Source organism: Chiroxiphia lanceolata, chromosome 20 (genome assembly GCF_009829145.1).
Source record: "Chiroxiphia lanceolata isolate bChiLan1 chromosome 20, bChiLan1.pri, whole genome shotgun sequence".
NCBI classification, from domain to species: Eukaryota; Metazoa; Chordata; class Aves; order Passeriformes; family Pipridae; genus Chiroxiphia; species Chiroxiphia lanceolata.
The window spans coordinates 9,641,846-9,657,131 of record NC_045656.1 but is presented as its reverse complement, the minus strand read 5'-3'; the positions used below and the strand labels follow the sequence as shown (position 1 = coordinate 9,657,131).

The 15,286-nt window shown below is 47.8% G+C and overlaps 1 protein-coding gene and 1 long non-coding RNA gene across 5 annotated transcripts in view; one reads left to right on the top strand and one right to left on the bottom strand.

Moving 5' to 3' along the window:
• The window catches only part of USP32 (ubiquitin specific peptidase 32), a 67,536-nt gene extending 60,649 nt beyond the window's left edge, over positions 1-6,887 (bottom strand). For all 4 annotated transcript variants that reach the window (XM_032707193.1, XM_032707195.1, XM_032707196.1 and 1 more), the window contains exon 1: positions 6,757-6,887. In XM_032707193.1, the coding sequence (XP_032563084.1) occupies positions 6,757-6,814 (58 nt within the window). In that variant the 5' untranslated portion in view covers positions 6,815-6,887. The remainder of the gene's footprint in view (positions 1-6,756) is intronic.
• A 215-nt stretch (positions 6,888-7,102) lies between these two features.
• On the top strand, positions 7,103-14,149 carry LOC116796800. The gene is made up of 2 exons (XR_004360507.1): positions 7,103-8,165; positions 12,434-14,149. It is a non-coding gene; the product is annotated as an uncharacterized LOC116796800 (long non-coding RNA).
• Positions 14,150-15,286: the final 1,137 nt, after the last annotated feature.

Sequence of the window (15,286 nt, the reverse complement as noted above, 5' to 3'; positions counted from 1 at the left end):
AGTCAAGTAAACAGGATTCAAAGTAGCCCCCCCCTCTTATTTTCTTTCTTTCACATTTCATTAGAGATGCTTCATCTCATTCTGAAAGACTCCCCAGTTTCTATTTTTGTCTTTTTTTTTTTTTTTCTTCTCTGCAGGACACTGTCAGGTAGATTTAGGACTTCATCAAAACAAGGCTTTACCAAATTCAACACAAACACAAATATTCCATAGGATAATCTATCAGGCTGGAAAGTATCTCAGGAGGTCACTCAGTTCAACCTTGTGCTTGAAACTGGGTCAAGGCTGAACTCAAACCAGCTTCCAAAAGGCTTTGTCCAGGCAGAGCTTGAAAACCTCCAAGGAGGAAAGTTCAAACAACTTTCCCTGGGCTTGTATATTTTTAAAAAAAAAAAAGAAAGAAAAAAAGAAAAAGAAATCAAAAAAAAAAGTCTGGTGTTACAGGAGGAAAAACCAAAGTGACTAGAAAGAGGTTTCCATGAAAATAATTGATCTCATTGGTTAAAATACAGGAAATAAAGCACAACAATCTCAGTGGGTCTATGAGAGCTGTGGGATATACAGGCACAGAATCTATAAAACAACTGAATGTTGTCAGCACTGAGTTTTACTCTATATCAAGATAAGAAAATATATTAAGTATAGAATAGGCTGATAGTGGTCTTTTCACTTACATTAAGATGTTTCACACTCAAAATGAGGATTTGTTCAGCTTATCCTTTAACCTCCAGCCCCATGGCTGGAATGGTATCTGTTTACACTCCTTTGGCAGCTTTCCTGACCACTTTGATTGGAATCTCTGCAACATGCTGACAGGACAAAACTGCAGCTAATCTGTGAGACTGCTAGTATTTAGAGACATGATTCACCTGTGAGGGCAGAAACCAGAGGATTCCCAACATTTACTGAATCATATTTCAAGTTTTGAGGGCTTTTTTTTTTCCTTTAAGATGTTCAACTTCTTTTTATTTATGAAATGCCTACACTCACAAATGCTCTTTTCTTTGCATCACTGTGTGCACATCCAGCATCTGAGCACTCACCAAGGTTCTGCCATGCTTGGAACAGCTGGGCTTGGGAACCATCTAAGAATTACTAAAAATTGGCTCCCACAGAACCACAGCACTCCCAGAAGCCCGAGCAGAAGGCAACATTTTCCTCTAATTCCTAAGTTTTCAACTGGCATTTCATAAAGAACCTCCAAAGCCCACAGAAGGCATCTCAGGGAGGGAACCTCAGTGTCAGTTGACTTAAGTTCACCACACAAATGTTCCTCATTTCCAGCAGGAAAGAACTTGGGTAGTTCTAAGTGAGAGGCTGAAAACCCCCGAGGACACTTCTCTAAACTTGGAACGTGAAGTAAAGGAAGAGAAAGTGGTCAGTGCAACTTGGCAGATGAAGAATTACAGATTAAACCCCTCTCTCTTCCAGGAGATCAAGGGCAGCCCTGGGGAGAAGGATTTGGGGGTGAAGGCTGGACCTGCCCCAGCCCTGCAAACCCCCCATGCCCTGGGCTGATCCCCCAGTGTGGGGGGATTCTGTCCCTCTGCCCCCTCAGCTGAGACCCCCCTGCAGAGCTGCTCCAGCCCTGGGAACAGCACAGGGAGCACATGGAGCTGCTGGAGAGAGTCCAGAGAGTCCAAGATGATCAGAGGGCTGGAGCAGCTCTGCTGGGAGGAAAGGCTGGGAGAGCTGGGATTGTTCAGCCTGGAGAAGAGAAGGATCTGGAGAGACCTAACTGTGGCCTTCCAGGACCTGGAGGAGCTACAGGAAAGATGGAGAGGGACTATTTCCAAGGGCCTGGAGTGGCAGGACAAGGGGGAACGGCTTCACACTGACAGAGTAGGTTTAGATTAGATATTAGGAAATAATTCTTCCCTGTGAGGGTGGGGAGGCCCTGGCACAGGTTTCCCAGAGAAGCTGTGGCTGCCCCATCCCTGGAATGTCCAAGGCCAGGTTGGATGGGGCTTGGAGCAACCTGGGCTAGTGGAAGGTGTCCCTGCCCATGGCAGGGGGTTGGAATTACACGATCTTCCCACCCAAACCATTCTGTGATTCTCCAAAAGCAGCCTCTCTTCATCAGTTTGTGACAGTTTAAGTAAAGTCCCCAGGTCACTCCTGCCTGGTAGTCCATGCCCAGCAGAGCCTGCTGAGGTGCCCTCCCAAAACAAGCATCACAGCTGAATGCCAAGGTTGTGAAATAATTAGTGCCCTGTGAATTTGAGCAGCTACTTGCAGCTCTGCAGCTTTATAAACAGGAAGTGTGAAGCTGTGCATTCATACCTGCTTTCATCATATGACAGAGCCCTAAAGCCATCAAATACTGGCTGGCATAACAAGCCTGGCTGTATAATCTAGACTGTCTCCACAGTGGCTCCTATTCATCCTGATAGCTGGAAAAAAAAGGCTAAGAGAGATCTGGGCATTTTCATCACATGCCTCTGAAACTCAGGGCTCCACAAACAGAAAGACACAGGTTTATCCCCCTAAAAAACCAACACATTCTGAAGAACCCTCACCTCCCCATAATATTCAAGTACCACTTTTCAGTTATGATAGAAAATAAAGTAGAACAACTTCCTTCTTGGAATACAGAGAGAAGAGAATAAAGCACTAAAATGGTTCCCTGATCATTTTGCCTAAAAACACGTCTGGGATTTCAGAAGTTAATTTTATAATCTGGAGTAATAAAAAGTGGTTTTCCATGGGCTCAAGGGCTGAGTCCATGGATTTGTCACCACGCTGAGATGGACAACCTCAAATAGATGATTATATATTTGCACAAGTTCTCCATCATCCCCCTGTCAGATTTATTACAGCTGTACCAGAGGATGTTAATGATCAGACACCAGATATATTTGCCTTGATTTAAATAAAACAAATGTAGCTATTTTTCAAATTCAATCAAGGCACAAGAGGTCATTAACAAGATTTATCCTCTGCCCATCACACAGCATTAGTCATTACTGGCACACACACTAAAACCAACCTTCTTGTGGATTAAAGTGGGTTTTCATTGCTTTGATGGGCTTGGAGTCCTCCAACTGGTACCACCTTCGAGATGCACAATGAGGAGGGAAAACTGCCTTCAAAAATGACTATTTCATGAGCTCTCCAGAGACAAAACCTGTGGAATTGATACACCTGCCAGTTTTGCCTCACCATTAGCCAGCATTTCACATTTCTGAACGACAGCACTGGTTTTGTGTTTTCTTTTTTGCTCTTTTTCTCACTGTGCACAAAACCAAACCCAGTGAAATGGATTCATCAGCAGCCACTCATCCCTCCAAGCCCCTCATCCCTCCAAGCCCCTCATCCCTCCAAGCCCCTCACTCCCTGACCACGCTGATGCTGGGGCACTTCCCTTTCTCCCACCCTGCACCCAAAAATTCCACCTTGCTTCAAGCAGAAGGAAAACTCTGCCTTCCCCCCTGGCCCAAATGTGACAGATCCACGATTATTCACCGACATTTCTTGTGTTTCAGCCCTTACCTGACTCAATATTTGGCACAGATAAGCTGGAACTGGCCTGAGTTAGACCTGCTCTAAGTAGCATTCACAGAAAATTTGGCCACACATTCTACAGTTTCAGAATTTTCAAGCACCTTCAAGGATTTCTGTTCAGTCTGTGATTATCCTCCAAAAGTTACTGAGGCAGAACACATTAGGAGTCACTGGAAAATACAGTCCCTAGGGATCTGAAATAAACTGGCCACCAACACCACACAGACATCTCTTTCCTGGAGAATTATTAAAATATTTTATGGACAACACAGGGTAGGAGCTGCTGGGATAATACAGCAGTAATAAAATGCAACAGTATTGGAGATAATAAAAAAGTCATAAAAAATTCTTCCTTTTATAAAGTTTTAGTGGCCCAACACCAGCACTTTAAGGAACTGGGTGTCAAGACTGGCAGCAGAACAACTAAAAATAAGGCAGATTTTAGAGCACCACCTCCTTGGCCCAAGGCAAGGCCTAACACCAAGCAATTCCCAGACATCCTGATGGACAGAGGGGCAGGAGAGGAGTGGAAATGTTGGAAAAGGCACCAAAACAGGACCCTGCCTGACTTGCAGCACTGCCCTGGGAAGAGAATTGCTGTTGGAGCTCAGGACGAAGCAAAAAGCAACAAACTCACCAACCACACCACCAGTTTGTGCCTTCACAAACTCAGTTTGATACGATAACCAACAGTTTGATGCTCAGTTTGGAACAAAGCACTTCTTACTTCACCTCCTCCCAAAGAATCCCTCCTGGGAAGGAGCTCTGCAGGCCCAGGGAGAGCTCTCCCCACACCTTTCCCACAGCAGCACCCAAAGCAGCCCCTCTGGCTACTGGAAATAAATGACCACGAGTGGCAAAATTCATGAAAAGAGATGTGTGAAAGAGCATCCCTTCCTTTCCACCCCCAAACTGCACAACCAGGCCTGGATCTCAGCGAGACCAGCGTGGCTCCCTGTGACCTGCACTGGTGGACACAAGACAAGTCCAGGGTGCCCATCCCGAGAAAAATAACCCAGCAGTACAACCTCATGTTCCAGGGTGGAAAAGGCCACCAACACCAGCCTGCTGTCACACTTTCATCTCCTCCAACAGAAGTTACATTTTAGCTACAGTTATTTATATTGTGAGCCTTTAACCACAGCAAGTCTCCTCACCTTCACAACCTTTGCTTACTCCCAAAATGGAATTGCAATAATAATAATAACAACTGCTGGTCGTTATTTTCTGAAGCAGCATTTATCCAGATGTTCTGAACAACTGAAATGAAAACTGGTGCCTCGAAAATATGATCCCCACATTCTGAATGATCACTACAAGCATGGTTAACCACTACTGATCACCCAGAAAGAATTCAGAACCTGTACAACATCACCCAACACAAAACTTTCTCAGCATTTATCTACCAGACACCAACGTTAGAGAAGGCAGATCTAATCAGAGATAAATAGATTTGGCTTTCTTTTTTTTTAATGTTTGTGTTTATCCATTATCTCTGTTTGTGTCCACAGAAATGCCCCAAGTATCAGGACAGTTCTGTGCAAGTAAGAACGGTCTAACAAATAATGTTTTGATAACTAGCCTTTTTTATACATACAATGATTCACTGGTTAAGTAAACAACATAGTTATTTAGCAAAACATCGATTTATAACAGAGTGCCTAAAACAACCTTTCTGTTCTCCTACAGAAAAACAGTATTAAATGTCTCATATAGAGAAGAATAACATGAAATAAAATAACAACAAAGGAAAACATCATATTCAGTGCGCAGAAATAATTTCAAATAACTTTTTAACAGCTCAATCTTATTAATTACGGAACATCCAGAGCCACTTAAGAGTTTGAAGCATTTAAATCTCACGTTAAAATTCAAACCACTCGTTTTTTCTTATCTATGAACTTTGAAATACACATTTTGACCAAATGAACGTATTTTCCACCTAAGAGCTTATTTCAGACTCTTCCTGGTATATTCAACTTCACACCTCTACCATTTGTGACTCCAGCTCCTCTAAAAATACAAGCACCAAAGCTTTTAAAGACTTCCTATACTTTCACTAGCAGTGAAATTCTTCAGGGCTGTTACGTTTAAAACATGTAACGTGAGTTTGAGTCACATATTTGTTTCTCCTCCTTGACAGTACGTTGCTCCATTTCCTACCGACATGGCATCCCCCTCAGAGGCCCCACCAGAAAAAAAAAAAAAAAAAACCAAAACAGAAAATATTTCTTAAAAATTCCCTTTCACATCCATTTGTTTCTCTTTCAATTAACACCCAGAGGTTCCACCCAGCTCTCCCTTATCACTCCTGGCATGCCTCTCACAAAAAGGGCAGCCATAGATTGGCCTGAGCTGGTGGATTTTTATCAAGGCTCTCTGTATCAAACAGGTGAGCTGCTTTACCTGCACTGCACCCCGGGAACGCACGACGGGGCAACAACCACAAACACCTGCCCTGCCTGCAAACCATCCGCCGCCGAAAATTCCCGTCCCTCTTTGTCCTTGGACTTGGCTATCACTTCCAGAGCCAGGGAGCTGCCAGGGTGTAGCTGCTGTCGCCTTGGAGCCCTGCAGCTGCGAGCATTCACCATTCAGCTTGTTTATGTTTTCCCCTCGCTGCCGTTCCTCTTTAAATTCTCCAGGAGGGCTCTGGAAACGGGGCTGGAACAGCGACGCGGATCCCAAAAAACCCCGCACACGCCACATCCACCTCCCCACCCCGGCGGCTGCAGATGCGCGATCCCCGGGCACGGGGGAAGTAAACACGAGGGATGGGAGAGCCGGGAGCCGACAGACAGCCCTGTCACACCGGGATGGCAGCATTTCCCGATTTATCCAGGGGGAGAGAGCCGGCGAAGCGGCAGGGAAAGGGAAAGGCCGGGCCGAGGGCGGCGGGAGGGTCCTGGCGGTGGGGACGGGAAGGGAGAGAGAGGAGAGGGGGGGGCCTTCCGCGGTGAAACAGGGGGGAGACACCGAAATAAATAGATGGAGGGACACCTAAATAAATAGACGGACAGATAAATAAATAAGTGACGGGGTGCTGGGGAGGGAGGAGGGGGTGAAAGGGGGCGGGGAAGGAGCCCGAGGGAGAAGCCCGAGCGGCGCAAGTGCCTCCGCGCGGGGTCCGTCATGGAGGTGCCGCCTCACCGCCCGCTGCCGGGGGGCAGCGCGGGGAGCCCCCCCTCACTCACACACACACACACACACACACCACCCACCCGCCCTGCCCCGTCCCCGCCGCGCCCTCACCCCTCCGCAGCGCCTCGTCGTAGCCGAGGAAGCCGATGCGGGACTCCTTGGCGCCCATGGTGCCGCTCAGTCCATGGCCGCGGCGGCGGCGCCCGGCGGAGCCGCTACCGACGGACGGGGCGGGGAGGGGCGGAGGGTGGGGGGGGAGAGGCGAGGGAGGGGCGGGGCCTCCCGGGGGGGGCGGGGGGAGGAGGCGGCCGCGCGCCCGCCCCTCAGCCTCCTCCATGCCGGGTCACGTGGGCCCGGCGAGTGAGGGGAAGGGGGGGAGGAGCGCGCGCCGCGTCACGTGGCGGCGGAGAGGGCGCGCGCGCGCGGGGCGGGGCCGTCACTGGTCGCTGGCGTGAGGGGAGGGGGAGGAGTCAGCGCGCGCGTCGTCTCCTTTCGGCGGGCGCCGCCTCCCCCCCGCCCCCTCATTCCCCCCCTCAGCCCTCGGGGGGGTTCTGAGGCGGGAAGGGGGAGTCTGATGGTTCGGGTCCTGCCTAGGGTTCTGTCTCGGCCCGAGCGGCCCCAGAGGAAGGGCCCTGTGAGGAGGTGGGAAGGGTTTTGCTGGCGCTTCTCTCTCTGTCTCTCTCTCTCTCTCACACAATTTTTGGCGCTTGCGAAAGTGGCGGAGCTTCCCGAGGAGACCGGGGAGGAAAAGGGTTCGGGGTACGGGAGGAAGGGCCTCAGCTCTCTATGGGAGGGTGAGCTCCCTCCAAACCTTACGGGGAACGGGACCCTCAGACAGCTCAAACCTCACACGGGGACCAGCCCCTTGAACCTCACAAGGAACTGGGCCCTCAGCCCTTCAAACTTCACAGGGGGATCAGCCCTTCATCCCCCTCAGACCTCGCGGGGAGATCAGCCCTTCATCCTCCTCAAACCCCACAGGGAACAGCCCTTCAGCCCATCAAACCTCACAGGGAACTGGGCCCTCAGCCCTTCAGCCCATCAGACCTCACAGGGGATGGTGCTTCTCCTCAAAAAGTCCTCTAAGGAGCAGGGCTGCGACCACAGGGTGACAGCAGGAGTTTCCCATTCCATTAAAATGCCTTTTCGCTGTCTGAAACAGAAACTCGGGCTGAATGGTAAAAGGATCAAAACCACCTCTGCCCTTTGCTGTTCTCCAGCGTGTTTGCTTTTAGTATTCAGCCCAGCACTGACACAGAATGGGAGGATTTCCCAAATGGCTTTGTTACAACATTAAGCCTGGTAACCTACCCTGGGTCGCTCCTGAGCAGAAAATAAGGAGCTTGAAAGAAAAACATTGATTTCCAAGGGCGGCTTGTTCCAAGGATTGTTCCTGCACTGAAACAAAGCCTGTGAAAACACCAGTTGCCAGTCATTCCCTAAGTTACTGTTTCCACAGGGAATGATCTTGCCACATCAGAGCTGCAGAAAGGTCACGCCGAAGTTACTTTCTCGCTGATGTAAGTCCATGCGTAGGTATTTTTATAGCAAACATTCCAGACAAATTTCATATCTGATATGCAAAGCCAAGAATGCTGCTCGCAGAGACAGGGAGCTCGAAGGCCAAATTTCTCCTCATGTGACCCAAGAGCAAAGACACAACAAATGAAATAAGCTTCATATAAAGCCTCCTTATATTTTTTTTTCCCCTGAACTGTTTATTATCTTAGATTTGTGACACACAATTATTCGAGAAAAAAAATCTGCTACTTTTGCCTCTCTGGAATATATAGACTATGAGGATGAGGGGGGAAGGCTTAAGTGATTTTTAAAAATATAAATGAAACTAGTGGAAACATATTTCACCCACCAGCCACTTGTTATGCATTTATCATTTAAAGAGTGAAGGTAAGAGAAAAGGTAAATGTAAAGGTAGGAATAAGAGGACTTAAGCTCCCTTGATGTATGTCCTCTTATTTCCATGTTACCTTTACATATCTCAATAAAGACCTTTACACATCTCTTCTTGATATTGTCCTTCAACAAGTAGCTTTCAATTTAGATAAAGTCTTTAAAACATTTGAGAGAATGAGTTCAACAAACATGGAAACGTGTCAGTCAAAAGCATAAGTTGGCAGTACCAGAAACAGCTGGAGAAGTCTGTTTTATCTTGTGATCAGGTGAAGTATTCCAAACCCCAACGATGGCATTCCTTGTCCCTGCTCCATTTGTGATGGATCACCCTCTGAAAGTATTGCAGCTGAGGAGCTGTGGTTTAACTCCTGACTCCGCTGTCACATTCCTGTGTGACCTCCCATCTAGGAATGATCTTTTCATGGTGTGTTTTCTCCTCTGAGTTACAGGGATAACAACAGAGAGCCACTGGACTTGGAACTCTGCCAGGCCTGTTCCATGCAGACAGCAGTGAGGGACCCTGCCAGGACAACCCCGCCCCGGTGCTTCTGCAGCCCCCACAGTTTGACTGTGCTGCATCTCCTGGTGCAACAGGGTGAGCAACCAACAGCCCTTTCTGTGCACAAACAGAAACCCATCCGTCCCTTTTCAGCTCCCAGAAAACCTTGACAAATTCACCTTTTCTAGTTGCTCTTCTCTAAAGTGCATCACTCCCCCAATTTCTTAACAAACTCCCTTTGGGCCAGTTTCAGCTCCCTTTTTTGAGTATGGATAACCAGGATTTTATTCCATTTTCAGCTGAGGCCTCACCAGCACTTTGCCAAGTTATTCCATTTTTTTCTGCTAGGTCACGACAGGACCCCCTATTTGTAGCATGAACAAACCTTACTCTCAGGCAGCAGAGATTACTAGGCAGTATTGAGGGTTTATTGACAACTGGTTCCCTTGCTAAATCATGGAAAAAAAGGAATGGTTAAAATTATAATTACAAATCAGATCCTGCCACCAGCCTAAAGTCACAAGCAGCTGACTTGGTACAAATGAGGAAGCAGAAACCTCTAGTGAGGAGTTCCTTCCTCTAGAGGAAGGAAAAGGGATTGATGGTTCATAATAATGGTTAGCATTTCATATTAAAAAAATAAAAAAACTCTTTCCAGAATGCTTAAAAAATATGTGTTTCCTTAAAACTTGCTGCTTTTCCCAGTTTCCAAGACTCACCCTGCATTTTTGGATGACATTCCAAAAGAGCCCAACCGAAGGGACACCTCTCACGTCCCAGAGATACAAACCATGTCTAACAACCAGTAGAATTCTGTTTGAAGAGTACTTTAAAATAATTTACTGGACCCACTGTACGCACCAAATTTAATCACAAAGATATTCTGGAGTGGGAAGTCGGGCTGGAGGCTCCCGGTGGCAGTGCCTTTGTTCAGATTAAATTAACCATGTTCTCAAAGGCACTGGAGCAGGAACCCTGAAATAAGGCTGCCTGTGCTAACCATGGATTGGATCTGGCACTAACTTTTTAACGAAGCCTTACTGGGGAGCACAAGGTTGTAGATGTTGCTGCTATTTAAATGCCATGTCAAAGGTAAATCAAATTAAGATGCGCCGAGTTTAGACTTGTATTAGATGAATTGAGCTCCTCTGGTGACAGAGAAGTGCTGCACATGCAAATCACGCTGCCCACCCGTCCTTTGGATTGCTGGGGTTTAGTTAATTATTCACTAATCACAAATTAATTCCTGAGCACTTAGCAAATATCTCGAAGTGTCTTTGCATCCCTGTCAGGTGCCTGTGGCAAAGCAGGTATTTACTGCAGCCCAGGAGCTGCAGGAGCCTCCTTGGCATAGGAGGGGGCTGCAGTCCACAGGGCCACCAGGAACAGGGAAAAGGCCAGCTGAGGCTGCAGAGGGCACTTGCCCAGGAGAAGGTGTTTGGGGTCACTGCAAAGAGGCCTGAGCTCAAAAGAGGTGAGCCAAGGAATTGTGGAACTGCTGCAGGGACTCAGAAACCCCCCTGAGAAGAGCAGGGTAGGGTCAAGGATTTCCTGATTCCAATCCACGGAAAACAGAAGCCAAAAATGCAACTTTGAGGCCCTGCTCTGTCACTGGGCTCTAAATCTGTGCCTCCCTCTCCCCAATATCTGCCTCCCCACCCTGGCACATCATTAATTTTATAAGGATTGTGCTTGGAACTGGACAAACATGGGACAACTTCTACCCCTTCTTCCTTCACAGGCAGGCCTGACAGAAGTGCAGCAGAGCACATCCCAAATATTTGGGAAGAGCAGAAGGTGGCAGAGATATCAAGGTGCAATAAGAGCATTCAGTACTGCAGTGCTCAGAGCTAGAGGGTTTCACATCTCTCTAATTACAATGAACTGATGGAGGAGAAAAATACCCCAAATCATTGTCTGCCAATCTGATTCTGATTTCTCAGAGGCAGTGGGGAAACACAAAAGGCTTCCTCAAAGAGCAACAAAACTACACTTGCAAATTGAAACTGCTGCCACATTTTCCCTGAAACAAGTGGTTTAGAGTAGTAGCAGAGGGTGACGTTTCTTACAGATTTATATAAACTAGAGGGGAATAAAAAAGGGAACAGATTCTTACCAGGACACTCCTGTTGTTGTCATATAAGCTGTACTCCCACACTATTGCCAACATGGACTTTGTGGTAAAATACTGCGGGGGAAAATTAAAAATGTAATTTAATTTTTTTTAAATTAAGTTACATTGAATTTTAATAAAAATTTAAAAAGAGAGAAAATTTAAAAAGAGAAAGGTAATAATGCTAGAATCCAGTTTTAATAGCAGCAGATAAGAAAATGCAGTTTTATCTTCTTCTTTCTCAGGAAGCCTCACCCTCTTTTAATCAAAATTTGTGTTTATTTTTTTAGCCACAAACACTCCAACTGCATTTCTGCAGGCACAGCAATCACCCCCCTCGCTGAGGGGCTGTGCTTCCAGGCAGGCAGGGCTGCAGGGGGGTGTAGCCAGGGAGGGAGAAGGTTGGGATTTTTTTCCCACGTTTTCAGCATGAGGACACTTCTCTTCCCCCCCCTGCCCTAGAGATCCCCAGCTCCCTGCACTCCCCCGACCTGAGCAGCTGCCCATCCCCACCCACCCTGGCACAGCTGCCTGTGCCCCGACAGCCAGGCCTTTGCCTGGCACCCTGCCCTGCTCCTTCCTGGCACCTCAGCCCCTGGTTTTTCCTGCTGAGCTCCAGGCAGGGCGGGGAGGCAGGAGGGAACAGCCCATCCCTGTGTCCCCAGGGCTGAGCTGCAGTGACAGCACGGGTGGGGGTGACAGGCAGGAGTGACAGCCCTGCTCTGCACACCCACAGTGCCACACTGACCTGCAGCTCAGGGTGTGGCAGATACAGGAAAGGGCACAGCAGTGCCCAGGAAAGGACAGCAAGGGAAGTGGGAGCATCCCACAGGCCTCACTTGAGCTGTGGGCTCCCTCTGTTTAGTTCTGCCCCCCCTTTAGAACAGAATTAATTACTATTTTTTGCTGAGCCACTTCCCCCTGCTTGTTTCTGCTCAGGGAGCCTGTGCCAGGTTTGAAGCCACCCAGAAGTGCTGCTCACATTACTGCTCAATCCATAACTTCAGCTCCTCTTATCAATAGTGGTATCCACACAGCCCAGGGAAGGGGGGCCCATCACACCCAGAGCTATTTTAGGGTTGGTGGGTAAGTGATCCCCCACTTTTCCTGCAGTCGCCTTTGAAAGACACAGAAAAAACACCATAAGGCTCCCTCCACTCTCGCTGTTCTCTTGAGCTCCCCTGTGCGTGGAAGGGTGGCACGATCACACTCGAGGCCCACGAAGAACAGGAAAAAAAATCCCTTTTTTTTTCCCTTCACAGACTTTGCTGATGTTCCTCCAACCCAGAAGTACCGAGGGGCCACAGCTCACGACAGTCACGAGGTGAGTGTGACGCCTCAGATGTCCCCACAAACCCCACGTCCTTCCCGCTTTTCTGTCAACCTGTTGGATCGTGCCGTACCCGGGGAACGTGGGACAGAATCAACCACCCTGCTGGGCTGCACACCGAGGGGAGGGAACAGACGAGCTTTGGCAAGGCTCTTGTTAGCACTGCAAAACTGTGACAAGAAAGAGGCAGACTGCAAGCCAGACGTGTGTCAGTCACCGAGTGAGACACGCTATGATTTATCAACGTAACAACAATCGACGGGAACGTGGATCTCCCATTTCAAAGTGTTGTCTCTGTGTAGATTAAGAGTAGTATCTGTCATCAGGAAACAATGGGAAAAGAAATATGTTTGATAAAAGCAATCCCCTGCTCTCCCGGAGACAGAAACCGCTGTGTCGTGGGAATGGAAGTAAAGGATTTCTCTGCAAGCTCCATCCCGGGCAGCAAAGAGAAAATGTGTTGTGACAAGAGGAAGTGCAAATAATTAGTAACAGAGGATCGAATGAAAGGAGTGGCTTTGCAAGGAGTGACTAATGCTGAGTGTGTTCCAGCAAAGCCCGGATTGCACTGTGGACAGAGGAGCTCTCCTGGCCCCGGCGCACAGCGGGCAGGGCCCCGGCCCCGCGGCTCCACGGGGCAGCTCCCCTTTCAAAGGCAGGGCTGCTTTTCTTGTGAGCCCCCCAGCTGCTGCACACGGGGTCCCCAGCACTGCAGCACTGTGGCTGTTGTGTACACAGAGAGCAACACCAGAGCATCAAACACGGAACAAGCTCGGGAGCGCTTTGCCAGCAGCTGATTACAGTGGGAAATGCATCTCAAAGCAGCAGGGCAGCGGAGTAAAACAAAAGCCACGGAGCCAGTGCTGCCCTGTCGTTTGGCACTTCCTTGTGCTTCCCTTATTTCTGCCTCAGAGCTTGGAAGGGAAGGCCAAAGCTTCTTATTTGCTAATTAAGGTTCCACCCCATTCAAACACCCAACAAAGGACATCCCCAAACAGAGGAACCTGCCAGCCCTCCTGGCCCTGCCAACAGGCTGATGTCTCAGTTCAGTGCTCTCCCAACACAGAGAGTGAAAGAGCTCTGGACAGTGGCAAATCCACTCATTGTTGTGCTGGCACACACCTCTGAGTGGGATCCAAAGGTTCCAGCTCCCTGGTTTTGTTGTGCACACTCCAGACACCCCACAGACAGGGGGAAAACAGAAAGACATTAAAACAACACAGCTCTATTTTATGGTGTCAAATGGCTAATGACAGTAATTAAGGATTTTAAAGGCCTTTATCAAGGGGCATTATCTAAGATACCATCATGCCTGTAATCAGAGTCAGGGAAGAATTGCTTGATCAAGCCAAGAAGGCAACAAAAATAGCCCAACCTCTTGCCATCTGCTCCAGCCACCACATCCCACCCCACTGCCTGAATGCAGCAGTGAGTCACAACAGGACACAGCTGAGCAGGTTGTGTCCCTGTCATTTCAGCTGAACGTGCAGGGGCTGTTGAAGTGTTCCAGTGGGCTCCCAAAACAAAACCTGTATTGTTGCTGGACCAGTAGCTCCAACAGCATTTTGCCTTCCCCCTTTTGTGGATTCATTGTGCCTGTGCAGCAAGGAAAAGCATTAGAGGTTAATCAAAATTTTTGCCTACTATATTAAGTATTTGCATGGGTATTTATTTTGTAAAACATACTGTTAAATGATCCATAAAAGCCTTTGGGTAGAAGTCCAGCTCCTCCTAGAAGAGCTTTTGGCCTAGCAGCTCTTTTCAGGTACTGTAATAAAAATTAGGCCTGGAATGTGGAGTAGACTCTTGAGCAGATTCTTTGCAACAGAAGACAAGTTCAGAGTCAATGGAGGTTGCCAAATTGTCACAGTTTGAAAAAGAAAATTGGTACATTCAAGGAAGGAGCAATTTGAAGTTCTTATAAAACACTTGGACACCACGATGATGGGCAAAAGTTTCTCCACTCATTTTGCTGCCTCTTATCACTTCCCAGCTGTTTCTTCCACTCTCAGGTAGTTTCAATTTACCCTTCTATTTTTACCCACACAGTTTGCTAACAGCCTTGGAGTTGAGATTCTGCTGGCTTTAGTGATGAGGTGCCAGCTGTGCATCCCTGCAAGCTGCTGCATGGACGACCTTGAAATCTTCTGGAGATGCCTCTAAACCTCTCCCAGAGAGCATCTCTCTGTTTTTAGCATTAGAAATATATCACTTTGGAGCATCCAGAGCGTTGTGCAGACGTTTGCCAGGCTAATGCCAACCCAAATCCCTCCCCTCCCAGCCTGTACCCTGTCATTGGCAAAGGAACAGCTCCTCCATCCCACTGTAGCCAGCCTGGGGAGTTCTTTTTGCTTCCTTCTCTGCAGGAATATTAAACCAGAACGAGAATGAAGATAGCTGTTAATTTTATGTCACAGCAAGAAAACTGAAGGTCTTCAGATCACACTTTTCTCCTCAGTCTTTTAATTGCAAAATTACACTTCAAGGTTTGACACGAGTTTCTCACCTCCCTATTTTCAAGCTCCTAGCAAACAAAACCAGACAAAGACACTTTTTTTCCCCCCTGCTCTGCAGAGCCTGCACAATGCTTTAATTTCAAAGAGCTGAAATATTGCTAATTACCAGCATATTCTAACAAAACTTGTGATTTTACAGAGAGCTGTGTCAAACCAAACCAAATTATAGGTCAGAACATGCCAATCTTTTCATCGTTCTCACTAATTCCCTTTGTGGTTTGTGTGCCCTCCCAACATGTGTCTTCCCAGGTTGTTGGAGCCCCTGGCTG